General features: G+C 43.8%; 1 protein-coding gene across 4 annotated transcripts in view; it reads right to left on the reverse strand.

The window, feature by feature from the left end:
* CSPP1 (centrosome and spindle pole associated protein 1) overlaps positions 1-26,778 on the reverse strand; it is a 124,656-nt gene that overhangs the window by 39,943 nt on the left and 57,935 nt on the right. For all 4 annotated transcript variants that reach the window (XM_088471485.1, XM_088471486.1, XM_088471484.1 and 1 more), the window contains 6 exons: positions 24,704-24,792; positions 21,977-22,073; positions 15,866-15,923; positions 10,647-10,924; positions 7,373-7,491; positions 3,633-3,723 (listed from right to left, as the gene is read on the reverse strand). In XM_088471485.1, coding sequence (XP_088327611.1) covers positions 3,633-3,723; positions 7,373-7,491; positions 10,647-10,924; positions 15,866-15,923; positions 21,977-22,073; positions 24,704-24,792 — 732 coding nt within the window. The remainder of the gene's footprint in view (positions 1-3,632; positions 3,724-7,372; positions 7,492-10,646; positions 10,925-15,865; positions 15,924-21,976; positions 22,074-24,703; positions 24,793-26,778) is intronic.

Below are 26,778 nucleotides of genomic sequence, written 5' to 3' on the forward strand. Positions count from 1 at the left end.
ATATCCCCATGGTATCCCTGTGGATCCCTATGGACCCTGAGGAAGAAAAAACCTATATGACACCTCTTCACTTCTAATAACAGTATTTGGACGTTGCCCAACACAGCGACTGAGGACAGTCCAATTAAAGATCTATTATAGAGAAGGGAAGAATTTAGTTATTTTTAGTGGAAACCCATATTAAGTAGTGATTACAATGCTAAAATGTTTAATGTGTTTGCAATTAAACCACAAATCCTGTATTATTTCACAGTACTGCATGTACGAAATGGTTATGAGAGGATTATTGGGTCTAACAGTTTCAGTTTCTCTGAGTCCATCTGTAGGATACTGTTACAATGGGATTCAGTTGATGGTGCAAGAGCAGGACACCTAAAAGGTTAATTCATATCTCTGAGGCTGAAGCTTCTCCCCCAGCCAACCCCTCTCTCAGTTTCCAAGTTACAAAGCCCTAAATGATAGCCATAAAGAATGAAAACGTAGACTGAAACACTCAAGCACATAAAAGTTACTAATGGGGGAAACAGAGAAACGGATTTAACTGTGAGTAAAAAAAATCCTCATTACTCCTACACTGCTACCATGGTGATGTTCCAAAGCTACCTCTAAGGGAGAATATGCTCAAACAATGATGAATAAAAAACTTTGCACCCAAACCAAAGCTATCTACCTTTAGATGTGAAAACGTGAAACTGGTAAAACTTTGCAAAAGTGTGGACAAAAAAACCAAGTGGCTGCCTGATTAAAGGTGCGTACACACGGGACGATGTGCACCCTGAACGAACATTGACCCGTGTGTCCCCAGCAGGGCTGTGCTCAGTGTCATTAACGACAGTGAGCACACACACTTAACGAAATCAAGAACGATTTTGTTAATTGCCGGACTCCTTCCCTCATTCCCGAACATGTCCAACCTGACAATATCGTCAGGTTGGACAGGAGGTTCAGGCGATGAACGAAAACAACAAACGGCAAACGGGAGCGCGCATTTGTAGTTTTCGTTCATCGTTTTGGGGCAAATACTGAACGATTTTTTGAACAATTTGTCGTTAACGACAAATCGTTCTAAAAATCATCCCGTATGTACGCACCTTAAGCTGCTTGGCAGAGACTCCGTGCCAGGCCACCAAGGAAGTACTCAGATCTGGCTGAATGAGCTGAGATTTGGTCTTGTAGCTGGAGACCGAAACAAGAATAAGCCTATTGAAATTGTGGAGCTAATAGTTTGTTTGAATGTCTACTGGTTGACCAGCTTCCAGTCTTAATAAGACCAGACGTACTACAAGGTAAATTATTAGAGGCAGAAGAAATTACGCTCCCTTGATTTAGGTGAAAACTTTAAATCACCTTAGGTTGAAACAATGAGGAAGGAACTAGGGGCCTGATTCAGAGCCGGACGCTATTTGTGGTCGTTCGTCCAGAAAATAGGGGTGGCTATTCAAATGAACTGTTCGCTCTTTGTGGTCTGTTCACGCCTCTATGTCTGAACGAGCGAACAAAACTTGCGGTCGTTTTTTGTAAAAAGACGCCCCCTGGCCGCTCGTATCCTACGTCATGTCCGCTATTTATTAGATTAATCGAGTACATCGACCAGCGTATGAACTGCTCGCTATTCTTGTGGTTGGTTTTTGCTACCACAATCTTGCGAGCAGTTCTGGCTATAAAATAACCCAGTGACGTGGTCAGTGACGCTGCTGTATTAATTATGCACACCCTTAAAACGCCCGTTTTGACCTTTAAGCACGCCTGCGTTCGGATCTCCACTCCCCGTTTTTCAAGCACCTTCCCCTGTTACCACCCACATACGCCTCATTCTGTCAATCAAAATAGCAGGCATTCGCTATTTAGCGAACAAACGATTTTCGGCCGCACTGACTGGTTCGCGCATGCGTATTACGATCCGTACGCATGCGCAGTTGGGCAAACATCTCTCGGAGCGAACGAGCGGCCGCTTACGAGCGGCTCTGAATCAGGCCCTAGGTTAAGATGCTACAGTGCAAAGGGGGAAACATCGAGAGGTTGGGTTTGTAAACCCCCCTGAAGATAGTTCTGAACCTCCGGAAATGATGCCAGTTTCTAACAAAAATAAACAGCAAGGCCGCAATCTAACACAGACTGTAAGAATAAAAAGATTGTGGGACAGCCTAAAAGAGGATAAGTGAATACCTAAGTGTTTACATTAAAAACCAAAGAACATAAGTCTTTCAGAACTTTTGTTTTTCATGAGGAGACTTTGGCTTCCTAGCTCTTAGCATCATCTGCACCATCTCTTCTGAAAGACCTTTAGCTCTCAAGCCATGCATTTAAAGCCAGTAAACGAAGGCCCTGGTGCAACGATAGACCTTGAGACAGCAGGTATTCCTGCAGGCACCAACTGGGACCCGCTGCAATGATTACTACGTGTAAGTACTAAGCCCTTCTTGGGTCTGTAGCCACTGTCAATGAAACATGTTCCAACTTGGCCTTTTTACAAACCAAGGAAGCATTGGTCCAACGTGAAGTTCCACTATGTTGTCATAGCATTCTATAGCAATCGCAACATGTCCTTGGATTCCAAAAACAAAAACCTAGGAATGTTGTTGTGCTGGAATGTAATCAAATCTATCTCTGGATTAACCCATTTTACCAGCAAACTGAACAACTCTGGATGCAGAAACTATTCTCCCATGCAAACTGGGTGTTGACTCAGATAGTCCTCGTCCCAACTTTCTACTCCACGAATGAATGCAGACTAACTTCCCTATCATTTCATACAGAGGTGAACAGAAGGACATCTAAGACCCAACACTCCCTCCACTAGAAACTGTACAGTTTTTATCTCGTCTTCTGGTCGAAAAAATGCTCTACTGCCTCATCGTAATTTAAACCATGAAGGAGAATTCTCTGACTGGGTACCATGTTGAATTTGCGATAATTCAAAATCCAAACAAGCTCCTCTAGAACACCAGCAGTCTGAAGGAGGCTACACCAAAGGTAGGATGTATAGCTGGCTTTAAAAAGAAGATGGTCTTAAATTGGGACAATGTTCATGCACACATATTAAGGGCAAAAAGTTGTTGGCACCAGCTCTTAATTACTGATCTTAAGGACTCCATCTTGGACCATACCACTCGAAGCTTGGTGTTCAAGACTTTAGGTTAAGATGGGTTGAAAAGTCTTGTCTTGGTTCTGTACTAGTAAAAGTTTGGAGTGCACCTGTGTCTTCTGTTACATCAAATTACTCCTAACTACTAAGAACAAAGGGAAGAGTCACTACGTTTGACAGCCAAAGATTTCTCGTTTTGTTTTGTAATGCCTGTAAGAAACAACCTCTCTCTGTGAGCTCTATCGTGGCTCATAGAGCCCTATGGTCTATCGAGGATACTCGCTGGAGAAATGAGGCACGAAAAAGGGTGAAATTGAGGCACTTTGGTCTAAAACCACTACCTGGAAGAAAAGTACTCCTACCACCAGTCACCTAACAGTCTCTTCTGTAGAGCTCGGTTCCAAATAAAGCCATTCCTTCAAACAGCAAACAGGATATTAGACTGAAAGTTACACTACAGCAGAGACCCAAGTAAATGAATCACATATCTCTGTACATGTTGGCATTATATAAATGAAGAGTAAGAATAGTAATAATGGTTACTTACACAGTGTAATTTTCGGGATAAGTCTGGATGCTATGCATAGCAGGCACTCCGACTCCTGGGCCAGCCTGCAATCCCTGCATGCCTGGGGAATCTGTTTTAATACAATTTCATATCAGATTAAATAAAATAATTTGGTGTACAACAATTTATCCGCATACGGCGCTCAGTAAAGTCAATACAAAGATCAAATAAAATTTGAATATAATTAAATGTCCGATAGGAAATGTTCAGAGGTTATCTCTGAGATTCACAGTTGTATGTTCTTGCTTGTCTCGTAGTGTCAAATGCAAGGAAACATATCATAGTGTAGTACGTCTTAATTCATCAAATATGGACACCACCATAGAGTGTTAAGTTTGTTCTTTGTCCTTGTGCAAAAGTAGTTGCGTACCCAACTCACAGAAAGAATGGAGGGAGGTCCACATATAAAGGTTTCTTTAAATAGTGTAGAAATCAGAGCATCAGACATCTGAGTCCACAATTCATCATACAGAAATAAAGCGTACCGTACTCACTGAGCCCAAAATCTGCGATCCTCACATCTGGGTTACTTTTGTTCTTTTAACTGATGCTCTGATTTCTACACTATTTAAAGAAACCTTTATATGTGGACCTTTTTTTTACACAACTACTTTTCCACAAGGACATAGAACAAACTTAACACTCTATGGTGGTGTCCATATTTGATGTATTAAGATGTACTACACTATGATATGTTTCATGTGTTTGTTTCCTTGTATTTGACACTACGAGACAAGCAAGAACAATCAACTGAGAATCTCAGGGATAACCTCTGAACATTTCCTTTCAGACATTTAAGTGTATTCAAATTTAATTTGATATTTGTATGGACTTAACTGAGTGCCGTATGCTGATAAATTGTTGTGTATGAATTTAGTCTTTTGTATGAGGGTTAGGTGGCCCTTTCTTTTTCAGCTGGCTGCATAAGTAATTTTTTCACCTTGGGAGTCTGTTGTATATTTAACACTGCATAAAATAGTGTGTGTGTGTGTGTGTGTGTGTGTGTGTGTGTGTGTGTGTGTGTGTGTGTGTGTGTGTGTGTGTGTGTGTGTGTGTGTGTGTGTGTGTGTGTATATATATATATATATATATATATATATATATATAGAGTAAAACACAAAAGTGCGGCACTCAGGGCATTAAGAAAACACTAAGACACATTGAAGCGAATTTCAACGTTTCAATCTTATTCAGATTTTCATAATATACATATATGTCAGCACGCAACAAAATGCAATACTGAGTAATTACTTTATATCACAATGTGGACACCTTTAGATAAGTACTAAACCCAATCCTCTGTACAGCCATGGCAAAAAGTTTTGAGAATGATACAAGTATTGGTTTTCACAAAGTTTGCTGCTTCAGTGTTTTTAGACCTTTTTGTCAGATGTTACTAGGGTATACTGAAGTAAAATTACAAGCATTTCATAAGTGCCAAAGGCTTTTATTGACAATTAAATTTAGTTTATGCAAAGAGTTAATATTTGTAGTGTTGACCCTTCCTTTTCAAGACCTCTGCAATTCACCCTGGCATGCTGTCAATTAACTTCTGGGCCACATACCGATTGATGGCCGCCCATTCTTATCTAATCAATGTTTGGAGTTTGTCAGAATTTGTGGGTTTTAGTTGGTCCACCCGCCTCTTGAGGATTGACCACAAGTTCTCAATGAGATTGAGGTCTGGGGAGTTTCCTGGCCATGGACCCAAAATTTCGATGTTTTGTTCCCCAAGCCACTTCATTATCATTTTTGCCTTATGGCAAGGCGCCCCATCATTCAAGGCATTGTTCGTCACCAAACTGTTCTTGGATGGTTGAGAGAAGTTGCTCTTGGAGGATGTTTTGGTACCATTCTTTATTCATGGCTGTATTCTTAGGCAAAATTGTGAGTGATCCCACTACCTTGACTGAGAAGTAACCCCACACATGAATGGTCTCTGGATGCCTTACTGTTGGCATGACACAGGACTGATGGTAGCGCTCACATTTCCTTCTCCGGACAAGCATTTTTCCAGATGCCCCAAACAATCTGAAAGGGGATACATCAGAGAAAATAACTTTACCCCAGTCCTCAGCAGTCCAATCCTTGTACCTTTTGCAGAATACCCATCTGTCCCTGATGTTTTTCCTGGAAAGAAGAGGCTTCTTTGCTGCCATTCTTGACACCAGGCCATCCTCCAAGTCTTTGTCCTGTGTCATGCCAACAGCAAAGCATCCTGAGACCATTCATGTGCTGGGCTGCTTCTCAGGCAAGGGAGTGGGATCACTCACAATTTTGCCTAAGAACACAGCCATGAATAAAGAATGGTACCAAAACATCCTCCAAGATCAACTTCTCCCAACCATCCAAGAACAGTTTGGTGACGAACAATGCCTTTTCCAGCATGATGGAGCACCTTGCCATAAGGCAAAAGTGATAACTAAGTGGCTCGGGAACAATACATAGAAATTTTGAGTCCACGGCCAGGAAACTCCCCAGACCTTAATCCCATAGAGAATTTGTGGTCAATCCTCAAGAGGCGGGTGGACAAACAAAAACCCACAAATTCTGACACACTCCAAGCATTGATTAGATAAGAATGGGCAGCCATCAGTCAGTATGTGGTCCAGAAGTTGATTGACAGCATGCCAGGGAGAATTGCAGAAGTCTTGTAAAAGAAGGGTCAACACTGCAAATATTGACTCTTTGCATAAGCTTAATGTAATTATCAATAAAAGCCTCTGACACTTATGAAATGCTTGTAATTTTACTTCAGTATACCATAGTAACATCTGACAAAAAGATCTAAAAACACTGAAGCAGAAAACTTTGTGAAAACCAATACTTGTGTCATTCTCAAAACTTTTGGCCACGGCTGTACATCTGTCTTATACAACTTCTTATTTTGGACCTACAACATTAATGCCACACCTCCCTATATCCTACACAAACACCAGCACCTCAATGCACTTTATTTCTGTGCTTACCGGATTAAATCAGTATGTCATAACACTTGACAATATACCCAATATGCAATCTATTACTTATTTCCATTAGAGTGTAAGCTCTAGAGACCAGGGCTCTCTCACTGTCAGTTTTATAATTTGGCACTGTACTGACAATCATGATAAGTTCAGTTGTTCTGCCTTATTGCACAGCCCTACATGATATTCTGGAATTTTACTTAAAGAATAATAATAAATATTGTGAGCATCACATTATTATATTATAAAAGTAAAAAATAAAAATCCCAGCACAGGGATAAAAGTCCCAGTTAAAATTGAAGCTATGAAATATTCTATTATTTTAAATTGCCTTTAAGGCAGCATAGGTGGTAAAAGATTAGATATACAAATGTTACAAACTTACAATACATAATGATACGATTCCCGATACAAGAATATAAAAGATGTAGAGTAGTAGAAGTTAATATACATACAGTATACAGTATATATACACACACACACTCTCCATAATTAGTGAACGCTACTGCCTTGCCTGAAGCCTACTCTAAAATCAACATTTACTGGACAAATACCATGAACGCTTTGGTGTCTGTGCCCCTGACCACCCTAGGTAAAGCCATCTACCATCGCTGCACTGCATTCTGGAAATAACTAAATGCTGATATTGGTTTGTGCACACACATTATCTTACATTGTCTGGATAAGGTGCTGGCACAGCAGATGTTACCTAATGACCATTTACTCCTTATCTACTAGGATACTGCTGCTTACAGTATGCAAGGTTTGGATCCAGCGGGTTTCGAGCACCATAGTAATAATAAGCATCATCATAAGGGGTCCGGTAATTGTCGCCCAAGACTGGTGGGTGAGGTGGAGGGATAACCGCAAGCCTATAATAAAAAAAAAAAGTTTACATGATGTGTAAAGAAATATTCTGTTTCTAGTGGCAGATAGTGTCACTGTTTATATTCTGACTGCCATGATGTAGGACTGGCAGGTATTACTGTTATGTAGTAAAACAAATAAAAAGAAGGACTAAACCTCATCTACCCTGTACCCTCCTACCCTGCACCCTCCTACCCTGCAAACTTTTATAAACTTCTGGGAATTTAAAGGAAGGGTGTAATAATTATTATAAAAATAGTAACAGCCAAATTACTTTATTATTATTTTCATTATTATCATTATACCAGGACAGGGTTTTTTAGCAAACAAGTAAATTACTCTTTATCTTATATTCTATAGATTAGGACATTACTGTGTTTGTTCTAGACATGTCATTGTCCGCTATCCAGTCTACAAGTTATAAACGTTCCCAATATTAATTATACTGTATGTCTTGTATTAATGTCACTTTACCCTTCACACAAATCAATGCACCTACAGGTTCTATAACATCTCTTCTCACCACTCAGCCTTACTGTATATGCGGGTGGTTCAATAGATCGACAAGGTAAACAGTGTATAGGTCGACACCAAATGGTCAACTGTCAATAGGTTGACATGCACAAAAGGTAGACACACAAAAGGTCGACGTTGATGTGGGTCGACAGGTACAAAAGGTCAACATGGTCAAAAGGCTGACATGGGTATGGTCGACACAAAAATGGTTGACTCATTTTTTATTTATTTTTTTTCAAACCCTAATCTTCACCCCAAAGGTGCGTACACACTAGACGATGTGCTCACGATGCAATATCGTCAGCGAATTCCCTTGAACTCGCCCCGGCACTGCAGGACACGATATGGTGCTAAAAAATGTAGAATCTGACCAATGATCTATCGTGCGTCCTTACCGATTTCCAGTGCATCGTGTACGAGATTGGCAGATCTTACCTGCTGTAGGTAAGATATGAAGATACGACGGATGAGCCACAGGTACACACATCGGCATTGTGATCGTGAGTGGACACAAATCAGGCAAATCTTGCAAATCATCATCTAGTATTTACAAACATTAACCCTCCCCTTGGTGACTAACCCTAATCATCCCTCCTAGAGCCTAACCCTAACCATCGGGGTAAGTGCCTAACCCTAACCGTCGGGGTAAGTGCCTAACCTTAACCGTCCCTCCTAGAGCCTAACCCTAACCGTCGGGGTAAGTGCCTAACCCTAACCGTCAGGTTAAGTGCTTAACCCTAATCGTTCCTCCTAGTGCCTAACTCTAACCTTAGGTTTAAGTGCCTAACCATCCCTCCTAGTGCCTAACTCCAACCATCGGGGTAAGTGTTTAACCCTATCCGTCCCTCCTAGTGCCTAATCCTAACCATCCCTCCTAGTGCCTAACTCCAACCATCGGGGTAAGTGTTTAACCCTAACCGTCCCTCCTAGTGCCAAATCCTAACCGTCGAGCTAAGTGCTTAACCCCGACTATCCGTCCCAGTTCTTAATCCTAGCCTTCAAGGTGTCTAACCCTAATCTTCCAGTAAGCGCCTAGCCCTAAAAAACTAAAAAAAAGGACCAACCATCTTTGTGTCGACAATTTGCACATGTCAACCTAAACCCATGTCAACCTTTGGTGTGTCGACACTTTGTCCCTGTCGACCTATTGACGGTCGACCACCATGTGTCGACCTATTGCTTGTCGACCTTCTTAATGTCGATTTTTCAGTCGGAACCCGTATATGCTATAGTTACAATATTGTACAGAAATGTGTGCCGCAATAGAAGATCACTGAAACCATCACTGTGATCGTTACAAGGCTGATGTGAAACAAGATTTAGCGGAAGTTTTAAAAGTGCCCAGGCTCCTCACACCACATACTATACCCAGTGGTTCCACTGTTCCCCAATGCTGACTATACTCCAGTGGTTCCACTGTTCCCCAATGCCGAAGGACAAAGTTATTTATCCAGGATCATTAGTGATTAAGGAATTGATATTAGGGTTAAAATAAACATCATTTCTGAGATGTGATTACATTAGTCTGGTGCTTACAATCATATTCACTTTTAAATAAATTGCTGCTTTGACACTTCCAATACCTTTTGCAAATATGTGCGACAGCCCAGAGTGTTTTGCCTTCACTATAATGGATCTGCTTGGAGACGGCGAGTGCACCAGCACAGAGCAGATCACATAGAGACATAAATAACCAGCAGATATCTGCTGCCTTTAATGGTACATAAATTTCTACTTCCAAACCGCATGTTTGACACCGGCCTTAAGATCCCAAATAATGTTTCGTTTGTATACTGTGAGGGGCAGATAGAGTTAGCCATGAGCTGCTGTCACCAGCTCGCAATTTGCATTTTTCTGGGCATTACAGTAGGCAGACTCCACAGGGTATGGGCAGAATCTGCCTTCAGAAGTGAACGCGCAGAAGCCGAATGTTAACTAATAATACTCACCTTATTTGTATATTTTATCTTCTGTGTCCTGTCACCAGATGCACCTTTTATGGATTAATGTCATGAGAGGAATAACCGCCACTGGGGCAATGACCCCTTTGTTGGCCCCAAAGGTCTGTATGTTTGGTATAAGTACACTGGGCAATATGTCATTAATTAATGTCAGCCAAAGTATGCATAGCAAGAGCCTGGATGGCACCTTCGGACCCTGGCTTTGGTGAATGGGTAACATTAGGCAATGACACAGTGAGACACAAGAGGTTTTTATACCCTGCTAGAAATAGCATGTAGGCATATAGGGAAAATAGACCAAATCCCCTTAGTGATGTAACGTGGACACCCCGGATGGCTGCCAGACATCCAGCCACAAATCCCAAATTATTACTCTGTATACTATGATGACTACTTTCCACACTGCGTGATTTTTGCATATTTATACGTATCTGCAAGAGCCCTAATCTGCAAGCTATGACTTCACTCCACTGTCTGGTATCTTATCTGTTTAGATTGTATATTGTTAATGTTGTGTCAAATTACATAACTCTTGCTATAAATAAACACCATTTAATAGAATGACTGATTTCCCATTCATGTCATAGCGTACAGATATTTATATTAAAATATTGTATAGGAGACCACGAGAAACATAACTAGCACAGGATACAACCTTATGTGCTAAGTGATCTCATACCTACCTGGGAGCAACTATTTCCCCAAGCGCGCTGGACAATCCCCGGTGGTAATCGTCATGAGCTACAGGAAAGCCATTTCCAGGAAGAGCTGGCTCAGGGAGAGGGGTCTGGAAAGCTACTCTTGGTCTTTCCGGTGGAGCTCTGTCCTCAGTTACAGGTTTACTTTCAACTCTCCTACTTGTCTTCTGTGGGTCAAGGAGTATTCCAGGTCGATAAGATACATTTCGATCAGTCATTTCCTGCTGGCGATTTATAGCACCAAATTGCCTTAACCTGTCAGGCTTTCAACAGAAAAAAAAACAGTAACCATATTTTTTTAGCATTGATTTATTTGTCTGTCTGTTATTCCTCTTTCATTGTATTTACTGTGGATATATTTCCTGTAAACAACTATTCTTCCACTCTAAAAAAGTTAGGCAAGAATACAATATTTTTCCTTTACATTAGTGACAATATTCACACAATGAAACTTTTTGCAGTATAGCCAGGCAGTAGGGGGCGCTGTCTGACAACATCAGGGCCACTGCATTCAAGTGCACTAAACCACAGCAACCAATTATCCGTCACCTAAATGGTCAGTTTGCCAAATTAAAAGTGACAGATACAGACACATAACCCTAAGGTGGCTTATAGCTGTACAGAGACATAACCCTAAGGGGGCTTATAGCTGTACAGAGCCATAACCCTAAGGGGGCTTATAGCTGTACAGAGACATAACCCTAAGGTGGCTTATAGCTGTACAGAGACATAACCCTAAGGGGGCTTATAGCTGTACAGACACATAACCCTAAGGTGGCTTATAGCTGTACAGAGACATAACCCTAAGGGGGCTTATAGCTGTACAGAGACATAACCCTAAGGTGGCTTATAGCTGTACAGAGACATAACCCTAAGGTGGCTTATAGCTGTACAGAGACATAACCCTAAGGGGGCTTATAGCTGTACAGAGACATAACCCTAAGGTGGCTTATAGCTGTACAGAGACATAACCCTAAGGGGGCTTATAGCTGTACAGAGACATAACCCTAAGGGGGCTTATAGCTGTACAGAGACATAACCCTAAGGGGGCTTATAGCTGTACAGAGACATAACCCTAAGGGGGCTTATAGCTGTACAGAGACATAACCCTAAGGGGGCTTATAGCTGTACAGAGACATAACCCTAAGGGGGCTTATAGTTGTACAGAGACATAACCCTAAGGGGGCTTATAGCTGTACAGAGACATAACACACAACTTAGTCACTCATATACATTTTCTTGCACAATACAAAATATTAAAGGCAAAAATGCTTTAAACTGCACAAAACATATCTACACCAGAGGTTCCCAAACGCGGTCCTCGACCTCAAGGCTCCCCAACAGTTCAGGTTTTAGAAATCTCCATGGCTGAGCACAGGTGACTTAATTAGTGCCTCAGTCAATTTGATTTAGCCATCTGTGCTCAACCATGGATATCTCTAAAACCTGCAGTGTTGGGGAGCCTTGAGGACTGTGTTTGGGAACCTCTGAGCTACACAATAATCAACTATGGCGGTGGTTCTCAAACTTGGTCCTCAAGGAGCCCTAAAGCTGGCCAAACATCTAGTTGGCTGGTTGTAAGTAAAATTCGTTAATGTATGTTTTCCAACGTTTGGAAGCAGACACCTATTGTACTTTACTCCCAATACATTATCAGATTTTCGTTCCAACTATCTTTAGGATACTTTGAGGACAGAGATGGAGACCCACTGATCTATGGCAGGTTATGATATCTTATTTATTATTTTTATTATCATTTTTAAGAAACGTTATTTTAAGTTTCAGCCTATCTAAATAATCTGACTTTTCAACTGAAATCATTTTTCCCCTCAGAACAAATCAATGAAGCAAATGTAATGGTTTCATGACTAGTATCCTCACACAGAGATATTTGCCGTCCATGCCTGATACTATAGCACCCAGAACCATTGTATACACATGATAAAGATGTCTTCCTTCATTCCTGCTACAGTCTTCCCCACAACAGGCAACATGTACTGGGGCAGATGTATGAAGGTCTGGAAAATGATAACGTGGAGAGTGCTCAACATTCAGCCACTCAGCCTGTAACATGGCAGTTAGGAGCTGATTGGTTGGTCATTTATCACTCTCCACTTCATCACTTTCCAAGGCTTAATACATCTGCCCCTTTGGCTGCTAAGGAATCGGTATGATTTACCGCCGGCCGCATGGCAGGCGGTTCAAATCCCGACAGCGGAAGCCCGGCAGTGAAGATCCCGACAGGTAAGTATATTTTGTATTTACTAACCTAACCTCCCCCCCCTGACCCTAACCCTCTCTTAGGGGTGCCTAACCCCCCTCTAAGTGCCTAACCCTAATGCCCCTCTAAGTGCTTAAACCTAACCCCTCCTGCCCTGCAGCCTGACCCTAAGTCTCCCGGGGGGGGGCCCAACCCTAACCTCCTCCTGGGGGTGCCTAACCCCGCCCTTCCCCTAGCCCAACCCTAACATCACAGGCAGGAAAGAGGAGCTGCACGGGTTGTGACAGGTGCAGGGTGCTAGAATGAACACTACAATCGGGTCATCCATGTGTGAGGTCAAATTGGACAGTGATTCCCTTGCTTGGGAGTCAGACAGGCTGCCAGAGCTCAACAAGTATAGTCATGTTACAAGTATACAAGTATAGTCATGTTACAAGTATAGTCAGAAAAAGGAGGGGGATTTAACCCCCTATTGTACATCAGCACACTGAATAATACCTGCAACAATATATGAAGACTATATGGTCATAGAAATTCAGAGATATTAGTTGCATGTATTTGCAAATACATGGGAGGCTGCTGGGCCACGTCACGGCTTCTCTGTTACCAGCAGTATAGCTGTGTGTAAGTAATCATTAAGAGGTTAAAATATATGTGAAAAAATACATGAATAATAAACAAGCATAAAAGGTGATGTGAAAAGCAACTTCTAGTAGTGCTAGTTGGAGTTCCCAGGGGTGACTCCCAGGTAAGCTGGCTCTCAATTTGGATGCATTTATGTATGTGCCTTTATCATGAGGCCTTACATTTGACAAAATTATATATGTGCCTTTATCATGAGGCCTTATAATTGGTATATTTTACATTTGGGGTGAGCGTTTGGGCGTAGGGCCCCCGGGACTGGTCTGGCTGGGCCTCCTCAGGGCATCAACACTTAATACACATAGTTGCTTTTCACATCACCTTTTATGTTTGTTTATTATTCATGTATTTTTTCACATATATTTTAACCTCTCATTCCACACTTAATGATTACTTACACACAGCTATACTTTACACTGCACTGTCACTCTTTATCCATTTTCGTGTGATGCCCTGGGGGGGTCCTGGGCTGGACGTTTTTTGGGGTGCACTGCGCCTCGGACGTGAACCCCTTAGTGTTAGGGACTGCTGGTAACAGAGAAGCCGTGACGTGGCCCAGCAGCCTCCCATGTATTTGCAAATGCATGCAACTAATATCTCTGAATTTCTATGACCATATAGTCTTCATATATTGTTGCAGGTATTATTCAGTGTGCTGAGGTACAATAGGGGGTTAAATCCCCCTCCTTTTTCTACTTAGTCTGACCCCTCCCTTTTATGCACCTGATTAGTACTGCTAGATTGATTGAGCAGCTGCCATTTTTGTTTGTTTGTTACAAGTATAGTCATGTTACAAGTATACAAGTATAGTCATGTTAAAATTTGTTTTACTGTACAGATGTGTTTTGACATGATAGGACAACCAGAGCCGTAACTAGACTTTTAATGCCCTGTGCCAGAAAGAGCATTGGCGCCCCCCTCATTTTTCAAAGGGACATAATAGACCCAAAAAATGGGAATGGCCTCATGGGGAAGGGCCAGGGAAGAGATAGGGGAGGCCAGGACATGCTGGGGATGATATGTGGAAGCTACAAGTGGGAATGATAATAAACAGAAATTTTACAGGCCCAAACAGCGCCCCCTGACCTGTGGTGCCCTGTGCCATGGCACCGGCCGCACTACCCTAGCTACGGCCCTGAGGACAACCATATGTATACATATAATCTGATGGAACAAACCATATAACACAAATCACTGGGATAATTTGTAATTTGCCTTGCAAGTTTTTTGTTTTACATTGAAATTATGGACATTTTTAGAAGTTTTCATCATTCTACAATTTTGTGGATGTCAATCAAATATTGCTCGAGCCTTTGAAACATATAAAATTATTTTTTACGGTAATTTAAAATGTCACATTAGGTCTATTACTGTTCTTTTTAATGCATGATCATGCTTGTAGATATGCATTATAATTATGTCTTGTTTATGTTGTGGGAATGCACATCCCAGGAAGCTGTACACAGTACACACCAGGCTTATTCTCCTATCACCCAGAACTGTACTAAATCATTCTGTATATTGTTACATACATGCTAACATTAACAACATGCCAAGGTCTTTGTTGCCCAAATATCTACGGCCATGCAAGAGAAGATAAGAGGAAAGACGCCATGAAGAAAGTATCTTCACAGAAGGGAAAATGTAGTATTTTAGAGAAAAACAAATTAATTTACCTCCTCTTCATTTTGCTAGAAAAAGCATGTAAGGACAATTAGCATAATCCCATGTTTCATAGAAAAGTACAGTACAACAAATCACCACTCTCCAGCAAAACACTAAAATATAATGCAAAACAATCATTGTACATAAAAAAAAAATAGTATATAATATGTAGGAGAAAAGTAACACTGAACACCAGGTTATGTCAAATCTGAATAACCCACAAGATTATGTTTAATAGTTGTGGATCCATTCAGTTAGTCACAGTGTAAATACATACAAGAACTAGAAAATACATACAAGAACTAGGTTAGGGAGAGGGGGAGGGTTAGAATACTGGCCGACAAGTGTCGACACTCTAACCCTGTGGGGATACTGACTGCCGACATTCCGTACCCATCCCATTGGAACTACCTGAATGTGTGCAGAAAATTATCATCAAACATCACTGCTACTATACTCCTGTGAGACACTTATAACCTTTTGTACTTCTCTACCAGTGATTATTCTCCTACAACTGGTGCTTATTTTGTACTTACTACTTCTGTTGGTGCTATTTGGCCTCCCAATGACTGTAAGTAATGGTAACAGTAAGCATAACCTCAAGCTATGAGTAAAACCCTCTGTAATTAAGAGCATCCTATAACTGTAGAACACAGAGCAACTTCAGTGGACTCACCTGCTTCTCCGGATCGATTGCCCCAGATGCTGCAACCTTCAGTTCCAGTTCTTTCTCTCTGCAAAATGTTTTATACACATTAGGATATATGTACACTCATTTCTGCATAAACTGTATTAACAGGCAAGAGCATATGATCAAATTTCCCAATATACACCCCTCAGCCTTAACATTAAACCCACTGACAGGTGAAGTGAATAACATTGACTATCTTAATTACAATGGCAGCTGCCAAAGGGTAGGATATATTATGCAGTAAGTGATCTCCAAAACAGCAGGTCTTGTGGGGTGTTCCCTATATGTAGTGGCTAGTTACACAGAGCAGGCCCTAGTCATAGGCATAATAAGCAAATGCCAAGGGGCAACTGGAATGCCCAGGGGCATCCGATAGGCAGTAGAGGCTGGGGTCAGCTGCGGGTACCAGCCGGGACCTGGCCGCCCCGGCCATAGACAGTTAGGGTTGGGCACTGGGCAGCTGAGACGAGTCAGCTGTCAGCCCCATGGAATACCCGACCGGCCAGAGAAGAAAGTGGAGTGACATGGGATTTGTAGGTTTATTTACTGCTCAGACTCTTAGCAGTAAAAGAGAAACTACAAATCCCATGAGTCATTGCATCCTTTTCAAAGATGGCTGCTACTGGAGCAGCCCAGCATTTGAATTGTGAATAGGGGGAATAAAGTAATTTAGGCGAGTGACATCCTGACTGGACTGGGGCCGGGACAGGGACAGAGTGGAACACAAAGACTTAGAACTTGAAGAGGGAGGACCCTCTGCCGCTAGGCAGGACCACCCAGTGGCTGATCCTAGGGGGGTAAGGGGAGGAGGGGTTCCCTTCAAGTCTGCAGACAGACACTGACTGGGGGTAAACATGTATGTGTGTGTGTATATATATATATATATATATATATATATATATATATACACACATACACACATATATACACATTATGTGTCAGCGTGTGTGTGCGTGTATATATATATATATATATATATATATATATATATATGTAAGTGTGTGTGTGTAGGGGGCACAAGTCAAAATTTGGCCTAGGGCACCAAATTGGCTAGGGCCGGCTCTGGGTTAGTACCTACCAAAAGTAGTCCAAGGAGGGTCAACTGGTACTGGTGACAGGGTCATGGGCGTCCAAGGCTCACTGATGCATGAGGGGAGTGGTCCTATCCTACAGAATAGCTACTGTGGCACAAATTGCTGAAAAAGTTAACACTGGCTATGATAGGAAGGAGTCAGAACACACAGTGCAACATCGCAGTTTGCTGCAGACAAGTCAGAGTGCCCATGCTCACGCCTGTCAAGGGGCATGTGAGCATCAGAACTGGACCATGGAGCAATGGAAGAAGGTGGCCTGGTCTGATGAATCACTTTTTCTTTTACATCAGGTTGACGGCCGGGTGCGTGTGCATTGTTTTCCTGGGGAATAGATGGCATCAGGATGCTTTAGGGGAAGAAGGCAAGCCTGCGGAGGCACTGTGATGCTCTGAGCAATGTTCTGCTGGGAAACCTTGGGTCCTGGCAGGAGAATTTTACTTTGACATGTACCATCTACCTAAACATTGTTGCAAACAAAGTACACTCCTCCATGGCAACGGTATTCCCTGATGGTAGTAGCCTCTTTCAGCAGGATAATGCACCCTGCCACACAGCAAACATTGTTCAGGAATGGTTTGAGGAACATGACAAAGAGCTCAATGCGTTGACTTGGCCTCCAAATTCCCCAGATCTTAATCAGATCGAGCATCTGTGGGATGTGCTGGAAAAATAAGTACTAGTCATGGAGGCTGCACCTCGCATCTTACAGGACTTAAAGGATCTGGTGCTAACATCTTGATGCCAGATACCACAGGACGCCTTCAGAGGTCTAGTGGAGTCCATGCTTGATGGATCAGAGCTGTTTTGGTGGCAAGAGGGGGAAGTACACAATTTTAGACAGGTGGTTTTATGTTGTGGCTGATGGGTGTAACATTAGTAACTTTTGGGAACAAACATCAGTACACTGATAACCAATGAAACAATTACAGCACCATCAACCATCAGCAGACATTGAAAGAGGAATTCTGTGCGTATATAACGTATTTTCACATAACATAAATTCGTAGAAAAAGGTATATTGCCAACATATGTGATCAAAGGACAGCTAACAAGAGCATAAGTTTGTTAGTGGCACAATTTGAGGTCTCATTTGATTTTAAGGTCCCAAGAATCATCCACCAATGATCGCAAAATACATGCTTTAGCGCTTTATTACGCGATACAGGAAGTGACTGACTCGGTTTTTAAAAGTGACCAGGTCCCACAGGACGCGCTGTGTGTGCACCACAGAGCAGCCAATCACCATTGCAGAGATGCTTCCGGCAGTGACTGGCTGCTGTGGCGGTCATATCACCGCCAGCAGCATTCACCAACCAATCACCCCGGCGGCATCTCATCCAATCCCCACCGGCTGTGCGTTCCACCTGACGTCCGTGCTGCTCCAGGTGGCCTGCTTCCTAGAGTGCCTATGCAAGGATGAGCTTGGAGTACACAGTATGGAGGACCGCAAGTGCCTCTTCCAGTGGATTAAAATAATTCAGAGTATAGCAGCTGAGGACAGCGATGGGACAACACCACTACAGCCAGACTGTCAACCTCCAGCCCCCTCACAACTGATCTGCCACTAGGAGGCAGCTGCAGTTTGAGTTCACCTATGAGACAGACAGAGATCCGTTTCCATCAAGTGAATTATGCAACTCCTCTCATACCTATTCATTAAGCACCCTGCAGAAAGCTGTGACAGGGCGCCACCTGCTGTTCACCACCATGGCCAGAGGATCCCCACAACACAAGGAGAGGAGAGTTCAGCTGAAGAGTCTGCCTAGAAGTACTGCGGGTTACAGCACCAAGCTTTTGAGACACTGAGGGCCCTATTATTCAGTGATGCACGTTTCGGGGTATAACTATGGTGTGCCACAGACACTTACGGTAATAAAACAATTTGGAGTGACCTGTTTGATATTTCTCATTGATAAAACCATTGGTCTTTACTGTTATATACATAGATTATGACCCTTATTAAATCATACTCTGCCCTCCCACCCTTGTTCCCCTTCTGCTCTCCTGTGTACTCTTCCCTCCCACCTTTGCGCCCCCTGTTCCCCTCTCCCCATGTCTGTACCCCTTCTGCTCTCCTGTGTACTCTGCCATCCCACCTCTGTGCTCCGTTCCCCTCTCCCCATGTCTGTACCCCTTTTGCTTTCCTGTGTACTCTGCCGCCCAACCTCTGTGCCCCGTTCCCCTCTCCCCATGTCTGTACCCCTTTTGCTTTCCTATGTACTCTGCCATCCCACCTCTGTGCCCCGTTCCCTTCATCTCTCCTGTGTACTCTGCTGTCCCACCGCTGTGCCCCTGTTCCCCTCTCCCCATGTCTGTACCCCTTCTGCTCTCCCGTGTACTCTGCCGTCCCACTTCTGTGCTCCGTTCCGCTCTCCCCATGTCTGTACCCCTTTTGCTTTCCTGTGTACTCTGCCGCCCCACCTCTGTGCCCCCTGTTCCCCCCTCCCCATGTCTGTACCCCTTTTGCTTTCCTGTGTACTCTGCCATCCCACCTCTGTGCTCCGTTCCCCTCTCCCCATGTCTGTACCGCTTTTGCTTTCCTGTGTACTCTGCCGCCCCACCTCTGTGCCCCCTGTTCCCCTCTCCCCATGTCTGTACCGCTTTTGCTTTCCTGTGTACTCTGCCATCCCACCTCTGTGCTCCGTTCCCTTCATCTCTCCTGTGTACTCTGCTGTCCCACCGCTGTGCCCCTGTTCCCCTCTCCCCATGTCTGTACCCCTACTGCTCTCCCGTGTACTCTGCCGTCCCACCTCTGTGCCCCGTTCCCCTCTCCCCATGTCTGTACCCCTTCTGCTCTCCTGTGTACTCTGCCATCCCACCTCTGTGCCCCCTGTTCCCCTCTCCCTATGTCTGTACCCCTTTTGCTTTCCTGTGTACTCTGCCATCCCACCTCTGTGCTCCGTTCCCCTCTCCCCATGTCTGTACCGCTTTTGCTTTCCTGTGTACTCTGCCGCCCCACCTCTGTGCCCCCTGTTCCCCTCTCCCCATGTCTGTACCGCTTTTGCTTTCCTGTGTACTCTGCCATCCCACCTCTGTGCCCCGTTCCCTTCATCTCTCCTGTGTACTCTGCTGTCCCACCGCTGTGCCCCTGTTCCCCTCTCCCCATGTCTGTACCCCTACTGCTCTCCCGTGTACTCTGCCGTCCCACCTCTGTGCCCCGTTCCCCTCTCCCCATGTCTGTACCCCTTCTGCTCTCCTGTGTACTCTGCCATCCCACCTCTGTGCCCCCTGTTCCCCTCTCCCTATGTTTGTACCCCTTCTGCTCTCCTGTGTACTCTGCCATCCCACCTCTGTGCCCCCTGTTCCCCTCTCCCTATGTTTGTACCCCTTCTGCTCTCCTGTGTACTCTGCCATCCCATCTCTGTGCTCCGTTCCCCTCTCCCCATGTCTGTACCCCTTTTGCTTTCCTGTGTACTCTGCCCTTCCACCTCTGTGCCCCCTGTTCCCCTCTCCCTATGTTTGTACCCCTTCTGCTCTCCTGTGTACTCTGCCATCCCACCTCTGTGCCCCCTGTTCCCCTCTCCCCATGTTTGTACCCCTTCTGCTCTCCTGTGTACTCTGCCGTCCCACCTCTGTGCCCCCTGTTCCCCTCTCCCCATGTTTGTACCCCTTCTGCTGTCCTGTGTACTCTGCCGTCCCACCTCTGTGCCCCCTGTTCACTTGCTCTCCTGTGTACTCTGCAGTCCCACCTCTGTGCCCCCTGTTCCCCTCTCCCCATGTCTGTACCCCTTCTGCTCTCCTGTGTACTCTGCCGTCCCACCTCTGTGCCCCGTTCCCCTCTCCCTATGTTTGTACCACTTCTGCTCTCCTGTGTACTCTGCCGTCCCACCTCTGTGCCCCCTGTTCCCCTCTCCCCATGTTTGTACCCCTTCTGCTGTCCTGTGTACTCTGCCGTCCCACCTCTGTGCCCCCTGTTCACTTGCTCTCCTGTGTACTCTGCAGTCCCACCTCTGTGCCCCCTGTTCCCCTCTCCCCATGTTTGTACCCCTTCTGCTGTCCTGTGTACTCTGCCGTCCCACCTCTGTGCCCCCTGTTCACTTGCTCTCCTGTGTACTCTGCAGTCCCACCTCTGTGCCCCCTGTTCCCCTCTCCCCATGTCTGTACCCCTTCTGCTCTCCTGTGTACTCTGCCGTCCCACCTCTGTGCCCCGTTCCCCTCTCCCTATGTTTGTACCACTTCTGCTCTCCTGTGTACTCTGCCGTCCCACCTCTGTGCCCCTGTTCCCCTCTCCCCACGTCTGTACCCCTTCTGCTTTACTGTGCACTCTCCCCTCCCACCCCTGTGACCTTCTCCACATGTCATGCTCAGTGCAAAATATGCGCTATATCGCGTTTTTACGCACTACAGACAATGGGGCATAAATTGTGATGGGACCCATAAACTGTGGAGGCCCCCAATTCTTTAAAGTGAGGGGTCCCTGGGACCCACATTTTTTGAGTTCAGTGCGATCACTCATCCTCACTAAGGCAGCTGATTCAACCTTTAATGATCATTTTGTGGCTGGTTTGGGGAGCAGTGAATACCTATAGCATACATTGAATTCCCCCCAATTCAACGCGATGTTAAATAGCCGCGGGAGGGAGCTCCCGCAGCTATTCACTTCACCACGCTGTTTCGGCGCGCTAAGGATTTCTTCTCGCACCCCCCTGGGAATGAGAGGAGAAATCCGATCAAAGTGCCGGGCGCGCAGCTGTTTTTCTGCTTAGCGCGCCGCTAACAGCAGCGTGCCCGGCACTTTGGTCAGAGGATGCCGGTTAACACGGCCTTAACATCCTTGTTAAGGCGCGATAACCAGCATTCTCCGACCACACAGCGCGGTGTATTGAATAGCTGCGGGAGCTCCCTTCCGCGGCTATTCAACATCGCGTTGAATTGAATTCCCCCCATTGGAATCCTAGGTTGTACCCAACAAGAATAAATCTAAAGACCTATTTTCCCATGAAGACGTGTATTTGTTTATAAGGCCTTGCCTTTGGAATACATTATTTAATCACACATGTACCGTCTTTTGTTTCTCTGCTGTTCTGCCATCTGCTCCATTAGTTCCTGTCTGTAATTCTCTTTCCTTCTTTTCTGGGTATCACCTTTGTCTTCTCCACCTGGAAGATTGGGAAACATTGATTATAAAGTACTGATGTAAAATAAATCCCATAAATCAGGAAAGTATTACTGTGATCAATGCACTTCCTGCCAAGAGAAAACTGAGCAGACAAATAATATAAGAATGAAATCCTGACTTGGGATGAGAATAGAGTAACCAGCTTCAGGGTCTGTAAAATATCTATAAACATAGTGTATACTGCAAATATAACAAACTTCTGAGTCACTATAGTCACTGTCCTAGCCAGGCTCTGTACTCTAAAGTGCATTGAAAGTTTTGAAATTGTAGAGCCAATCACTATGTTTTGGTACAGTATCCGGTGTATTCTGGGCAATAAGATATTAAGCAACACCTTGTTAGGAAATTTGGGACTATTTTCTTTCAATCTATGCTGGAACATCATTTATTGCTAAAATCCAAGGATGTCTCAGTACTTATTAAGTAACCCCATTAGAATGTAAGCTCTCACGAGCAGGGCCCTCTTCCCTCCTGTGCTTTCCTCCCCTCACTTATATCATCATCTCCTCCCCACTGCCTTCATCCCCACCTGTCCCTTAGGTTCTGTCTACTGCGCATTTCGGTACTAGGGCCGCTGATGCAGCAATGTTTATAAACCATGTCCATGTGCTGCAATGTTCTGTACTGTTATGCTGGGTAGACAATGGAAGACATATTGGCCAATCAATTAATCGGCCAATATATCGTGTGCGATCGGCCAGTGTGTACCATCGATATGTCTGCGAATGACGTAATTCACAGACATTTTGTGTCGGCTGTGCTGCACAGCCAATGGCAGATATATCTGTCCATCGCGCTGTGTGTATTGGCGATCAGCCGACCACCCGTACACTTGCAGCGGCAGCCGAGGGGAGGGAGTCGTGGTGCGATCCCCGGCCAGGTGACAGATTATGGTTGATCAGTGTGTATGAACAACCATCATCTGCAGATATATCTTTTAGGTGTGTACCCAGCTTAAGTCTTTTTTTCTTGTTTTGTTCATACTGTTTATGTACGTTGTACAGCACTGCAGACACCATTTGTCACCATATAAATCAAGGATAATAAGCTATTAATTGGAAAATGTGCTCCAAATTATGATTCCTTCATTGTTGGTGAAAATTCAAATAAATAAGATAGTATAGTTGAGAAATATTCTTATCACAATCATAGAGAACACATTATTGAAAACCTTGGTGTCTTTGGCATCTAAAACCAGTATTACAGATGTGTCCTCATACACCTAGCAACAATATACCATGTGTCGCAAGACACTTGGCACTAGCAAGACAACAGGTCCTGTGCGACTCGGCATGCACTGTGCGTCTTTTTTGCATCCCGATCACCCGAAAATGCGTCTAATGGCCGGATTCAATTACACGCGAAAAGCCGTAATCGGCTAAATAAATTTGGCATATTGCTGTTTTTCGCCTGTTTGCGACTTATCTCCAAATTCAATTCCGGGACCAATTCGCCTACAAAAGTTTCTCCACTGAATGGTAGGTGGAAAAAAGTGCAAAATCTCTATATTGGGGTGCAAATGTGGGGAATTGATTCAGAACCCTTTGGACATCCCCCAAAGGACAAATCAGCCAAAAAAAAAAAAAGATACCTTACAACACCCCAAAAAATTAATTTTGGGGCGAAAATGAAAAAAGTGGGAGGACAAGGATAAAAACTAGCTAAATAGGTTTCTTGGGGGGCTGTATGGGTGGGGCAGGCATTTTTAGGGTTGCGGGTGCTTGTAGCAGGTGGATTTTTCACATTTTTTAAAAGTGTACTTTAGAAACACAAAAATATGCTAGCACCCAGGGAACTGCGTTGAATAATTTGATATGAGATATTTGTGTGCCTTTGAGTCTGTAAACCAGGGATGGGGAACCTCAGGCCCGTGGGCCGTATAAGGCCCTCTAACTCATTTGGTCTGGCTTTTTTCTGCTAGCCTCATCTGGCTAGTAGGGTGCCTAGAATGGCACCCTGCAGCCAGAATCTATGCAGCAGTGCCGCCTGGAGCATCCTTAGGACGCTAAAGACGGTCACACTGCTGCCCTTACAGCTCCCCGGAGCATCCTCAGGATGCTCCAGACATTGCTGTAATCACGGGCGATTGTGGCCCTGTCCGTGTGGCATCACACAGAGGGGGCGTGGTCTGCACCTGGCTGGCAAATAATGTTATATATATAAAAATGGCCCTCGGCAGAAAAAAGGTTTCCCACCCCTGCTGTATACGAAGGCGTGATAAAAAAAAAAAAGGCCATTGCATCGCAGCACTTACAGATTCAGACTCCGTAGCACACAGATATACGAGTGTCACATATCAAATTAATCAGTGCAGACTCCTGAAGAGGTTTGTCGGATCTGGTTGCAACGAAGATGCATTTTTGGGCGAAAAAGAGAAAAATATGCAGGACCAAGCTTGAGTTGCACATGACCTGATGTACCTGTGTGTGGGTCACATTAATCATCATTCTTGCTTATTATTGGGTATTACTGTTCATTTGTTTTCTATCCAAAGGTTTTGTGACTGCAAATATAATATACACTTCTTCATTTTACTTCATTAAAATAAGAAAATATTCATTCTGATTTAAAACAAAAAAAAACACATCACAACACACATCACAATCATACCAAGCAGAAGGCTATTGGAAAAGTTTTCATCCTTCACATTTGCAGACTTTGAGCGCTCTGGGGGTTGAATTGGGAAATCCATTTTTGGTCTATGGAGGAAAAGAAAAATACAGGATAGTTGCAACGGGAACTTAAAACATAGTCATTGTAACTTCAAGACAGCCATGAAATTGTAAACCGGAGATTACAGCGCATGAAAATCAATAAATGTCGGCAATCTCTAACGGCTTTCAGTGTTTAGTAAATAGCATACTCCCAACAGATAGCTGTTTGGCTATTGCTCTTTCACCCAGATATTATTTTATTCATACACATTCAACACGGACTTGTATTTATACTTAATGCATACATCTCAACGCTCCTGATAAGCAGCCCTCAAAACGGGCAGAGTTTACACAAAAGTGGCCAGTGTTTCAATCTCAAATTGGACATCTGTGGGCAAACCAGGATGGGGAGTTGGTAGATTGGCGGCAAGGCTTATTTTGGCCAGATGTCTAAATATTGGGAAGTATGTAAGAGGGCAGGATAACAAAAATAAACTTCCTTAGCTAATGTAAAAAAAATAATGTACACGTATATAATTATATATCCTATATTTATATATACAATTCTTAATAGTACTGCTGCTTGGAAAACTGATTGTCAAACATTGTTGCTTCTCAAGGGTGATGTGCACATCTTACTGGAGTCTTTAAATAAAAGTACTCATCACTATACTCAGGAAAATTAGCCTAATTAATTTTAGAGTAAATCTCTGGGATTATTTCAATAATAAGTTGCTAAAAGAATAATCTTCATAAAAACACAATATAAAAAGTTATTAGGAAGAGTAAGGACGCATTATCCACTACACGAGAAAAATTACGACATCGTTATCGTTCATTAATCGTGCAGTGTATATGCCGGCAACGACCAGCGATGCGCGCTCCCGCTGGTCGTTGCCGGCATCTGTCATCGCCTGAACATGCAGGCCAACCTGACGATATCAACAGGTTGTGCATGTTCGGGGATGAGGGAGGGACCTGCACTGAATGACATATCGTTCAGTGTGGGCACATTATCCACTGCACAGGATATTGAACGATTACGATGTTGTAATCGTACAGTCGTTCTATACTCGTATAGTGGATATGCACCTTAAGAAAGTGAAAAGAAATTTCTGGTTAAAGTGGTGGATATAATGAGAAAGAAATGGTGTTCAACCAAAACCAACAGAGGACAGAGACCAAAAACAAGAGAAGCACGAGGAAGGGTGTTCAGTGTCCCACATTATACATTATAGAACAGGATTTAAAGTAAATACAAAAATCCAATTTTCTCTTTCTTTCCTGGGGGACACTGGAAAGCGTCCCAAAACTATCCCTATGGGTGGTAGTGGGCCTGGGCAGAGTGCAGCTCATTACATCCAAAACTAGACTACTTTGATGTAAATGTGTCCAAGCTATAGAATTTAGTGAAAGTTTAAACATAAGATCAAGAGGTTATTCTGCACAGCAGAGACCCTGTGCCTTGTGTCCCATTAAACACCCACAGAGAGAGTGGAATGGGCTCTCATATTTTCAGGAACCAGCTCGCCTGCTCTGATGTAAGCCTGGCAGATAAAATTGTAATCCACTGGACGATGGTCTGCTTAGAGGCTGGATAGCCTCGCATGTTGTAATCATAATGGACAAAAAGGCAACTGCTTTAGTCCTGCGAACATGAATCCATACAGCGAGGACCACATCCAAGAAAGTAAGAGAGCATTTATCATCTGGTGTACAATCCCAGCACATGGCCATACCACAATTTCCTGATTCAAGAGGAACAGAGAGACTACCTTGGGCTAAAAAGCCCTATCCTCATGGAAAACCAGGAGGTCAAGAGAGAGCTCCCAGTTCAGATACCCTTTGGGCCATGGAAACGGCCAGGAGAAACACAGTCTTCAAGGTAACTTAATTTTGCACTGAGTCCCTGACTATGAGGCACAACTACAGGGATATATGGGGGCTGGACATGTAGCATCTGGGCTCCTGGATTGGGATGAAATCTGATAAGACTGACACTACACCTTTAAGGAGCTGAGATGCAACCAC

The sequence above is a fragment of the Taudactylus pleione genome, unplaced genomic scaffold (genome assembly GCF_031769625.1).
Source record: "Taudactylus pleione unplaced genomic scaffold, aTauple2 ptg000114l, whole genome shotgun sequence".
NCBI lineage: Eukaryota > Metazoa > Chordata > Amphibia > Anura > Myobatrachidae > Taudactylus > Taudactylus pleione.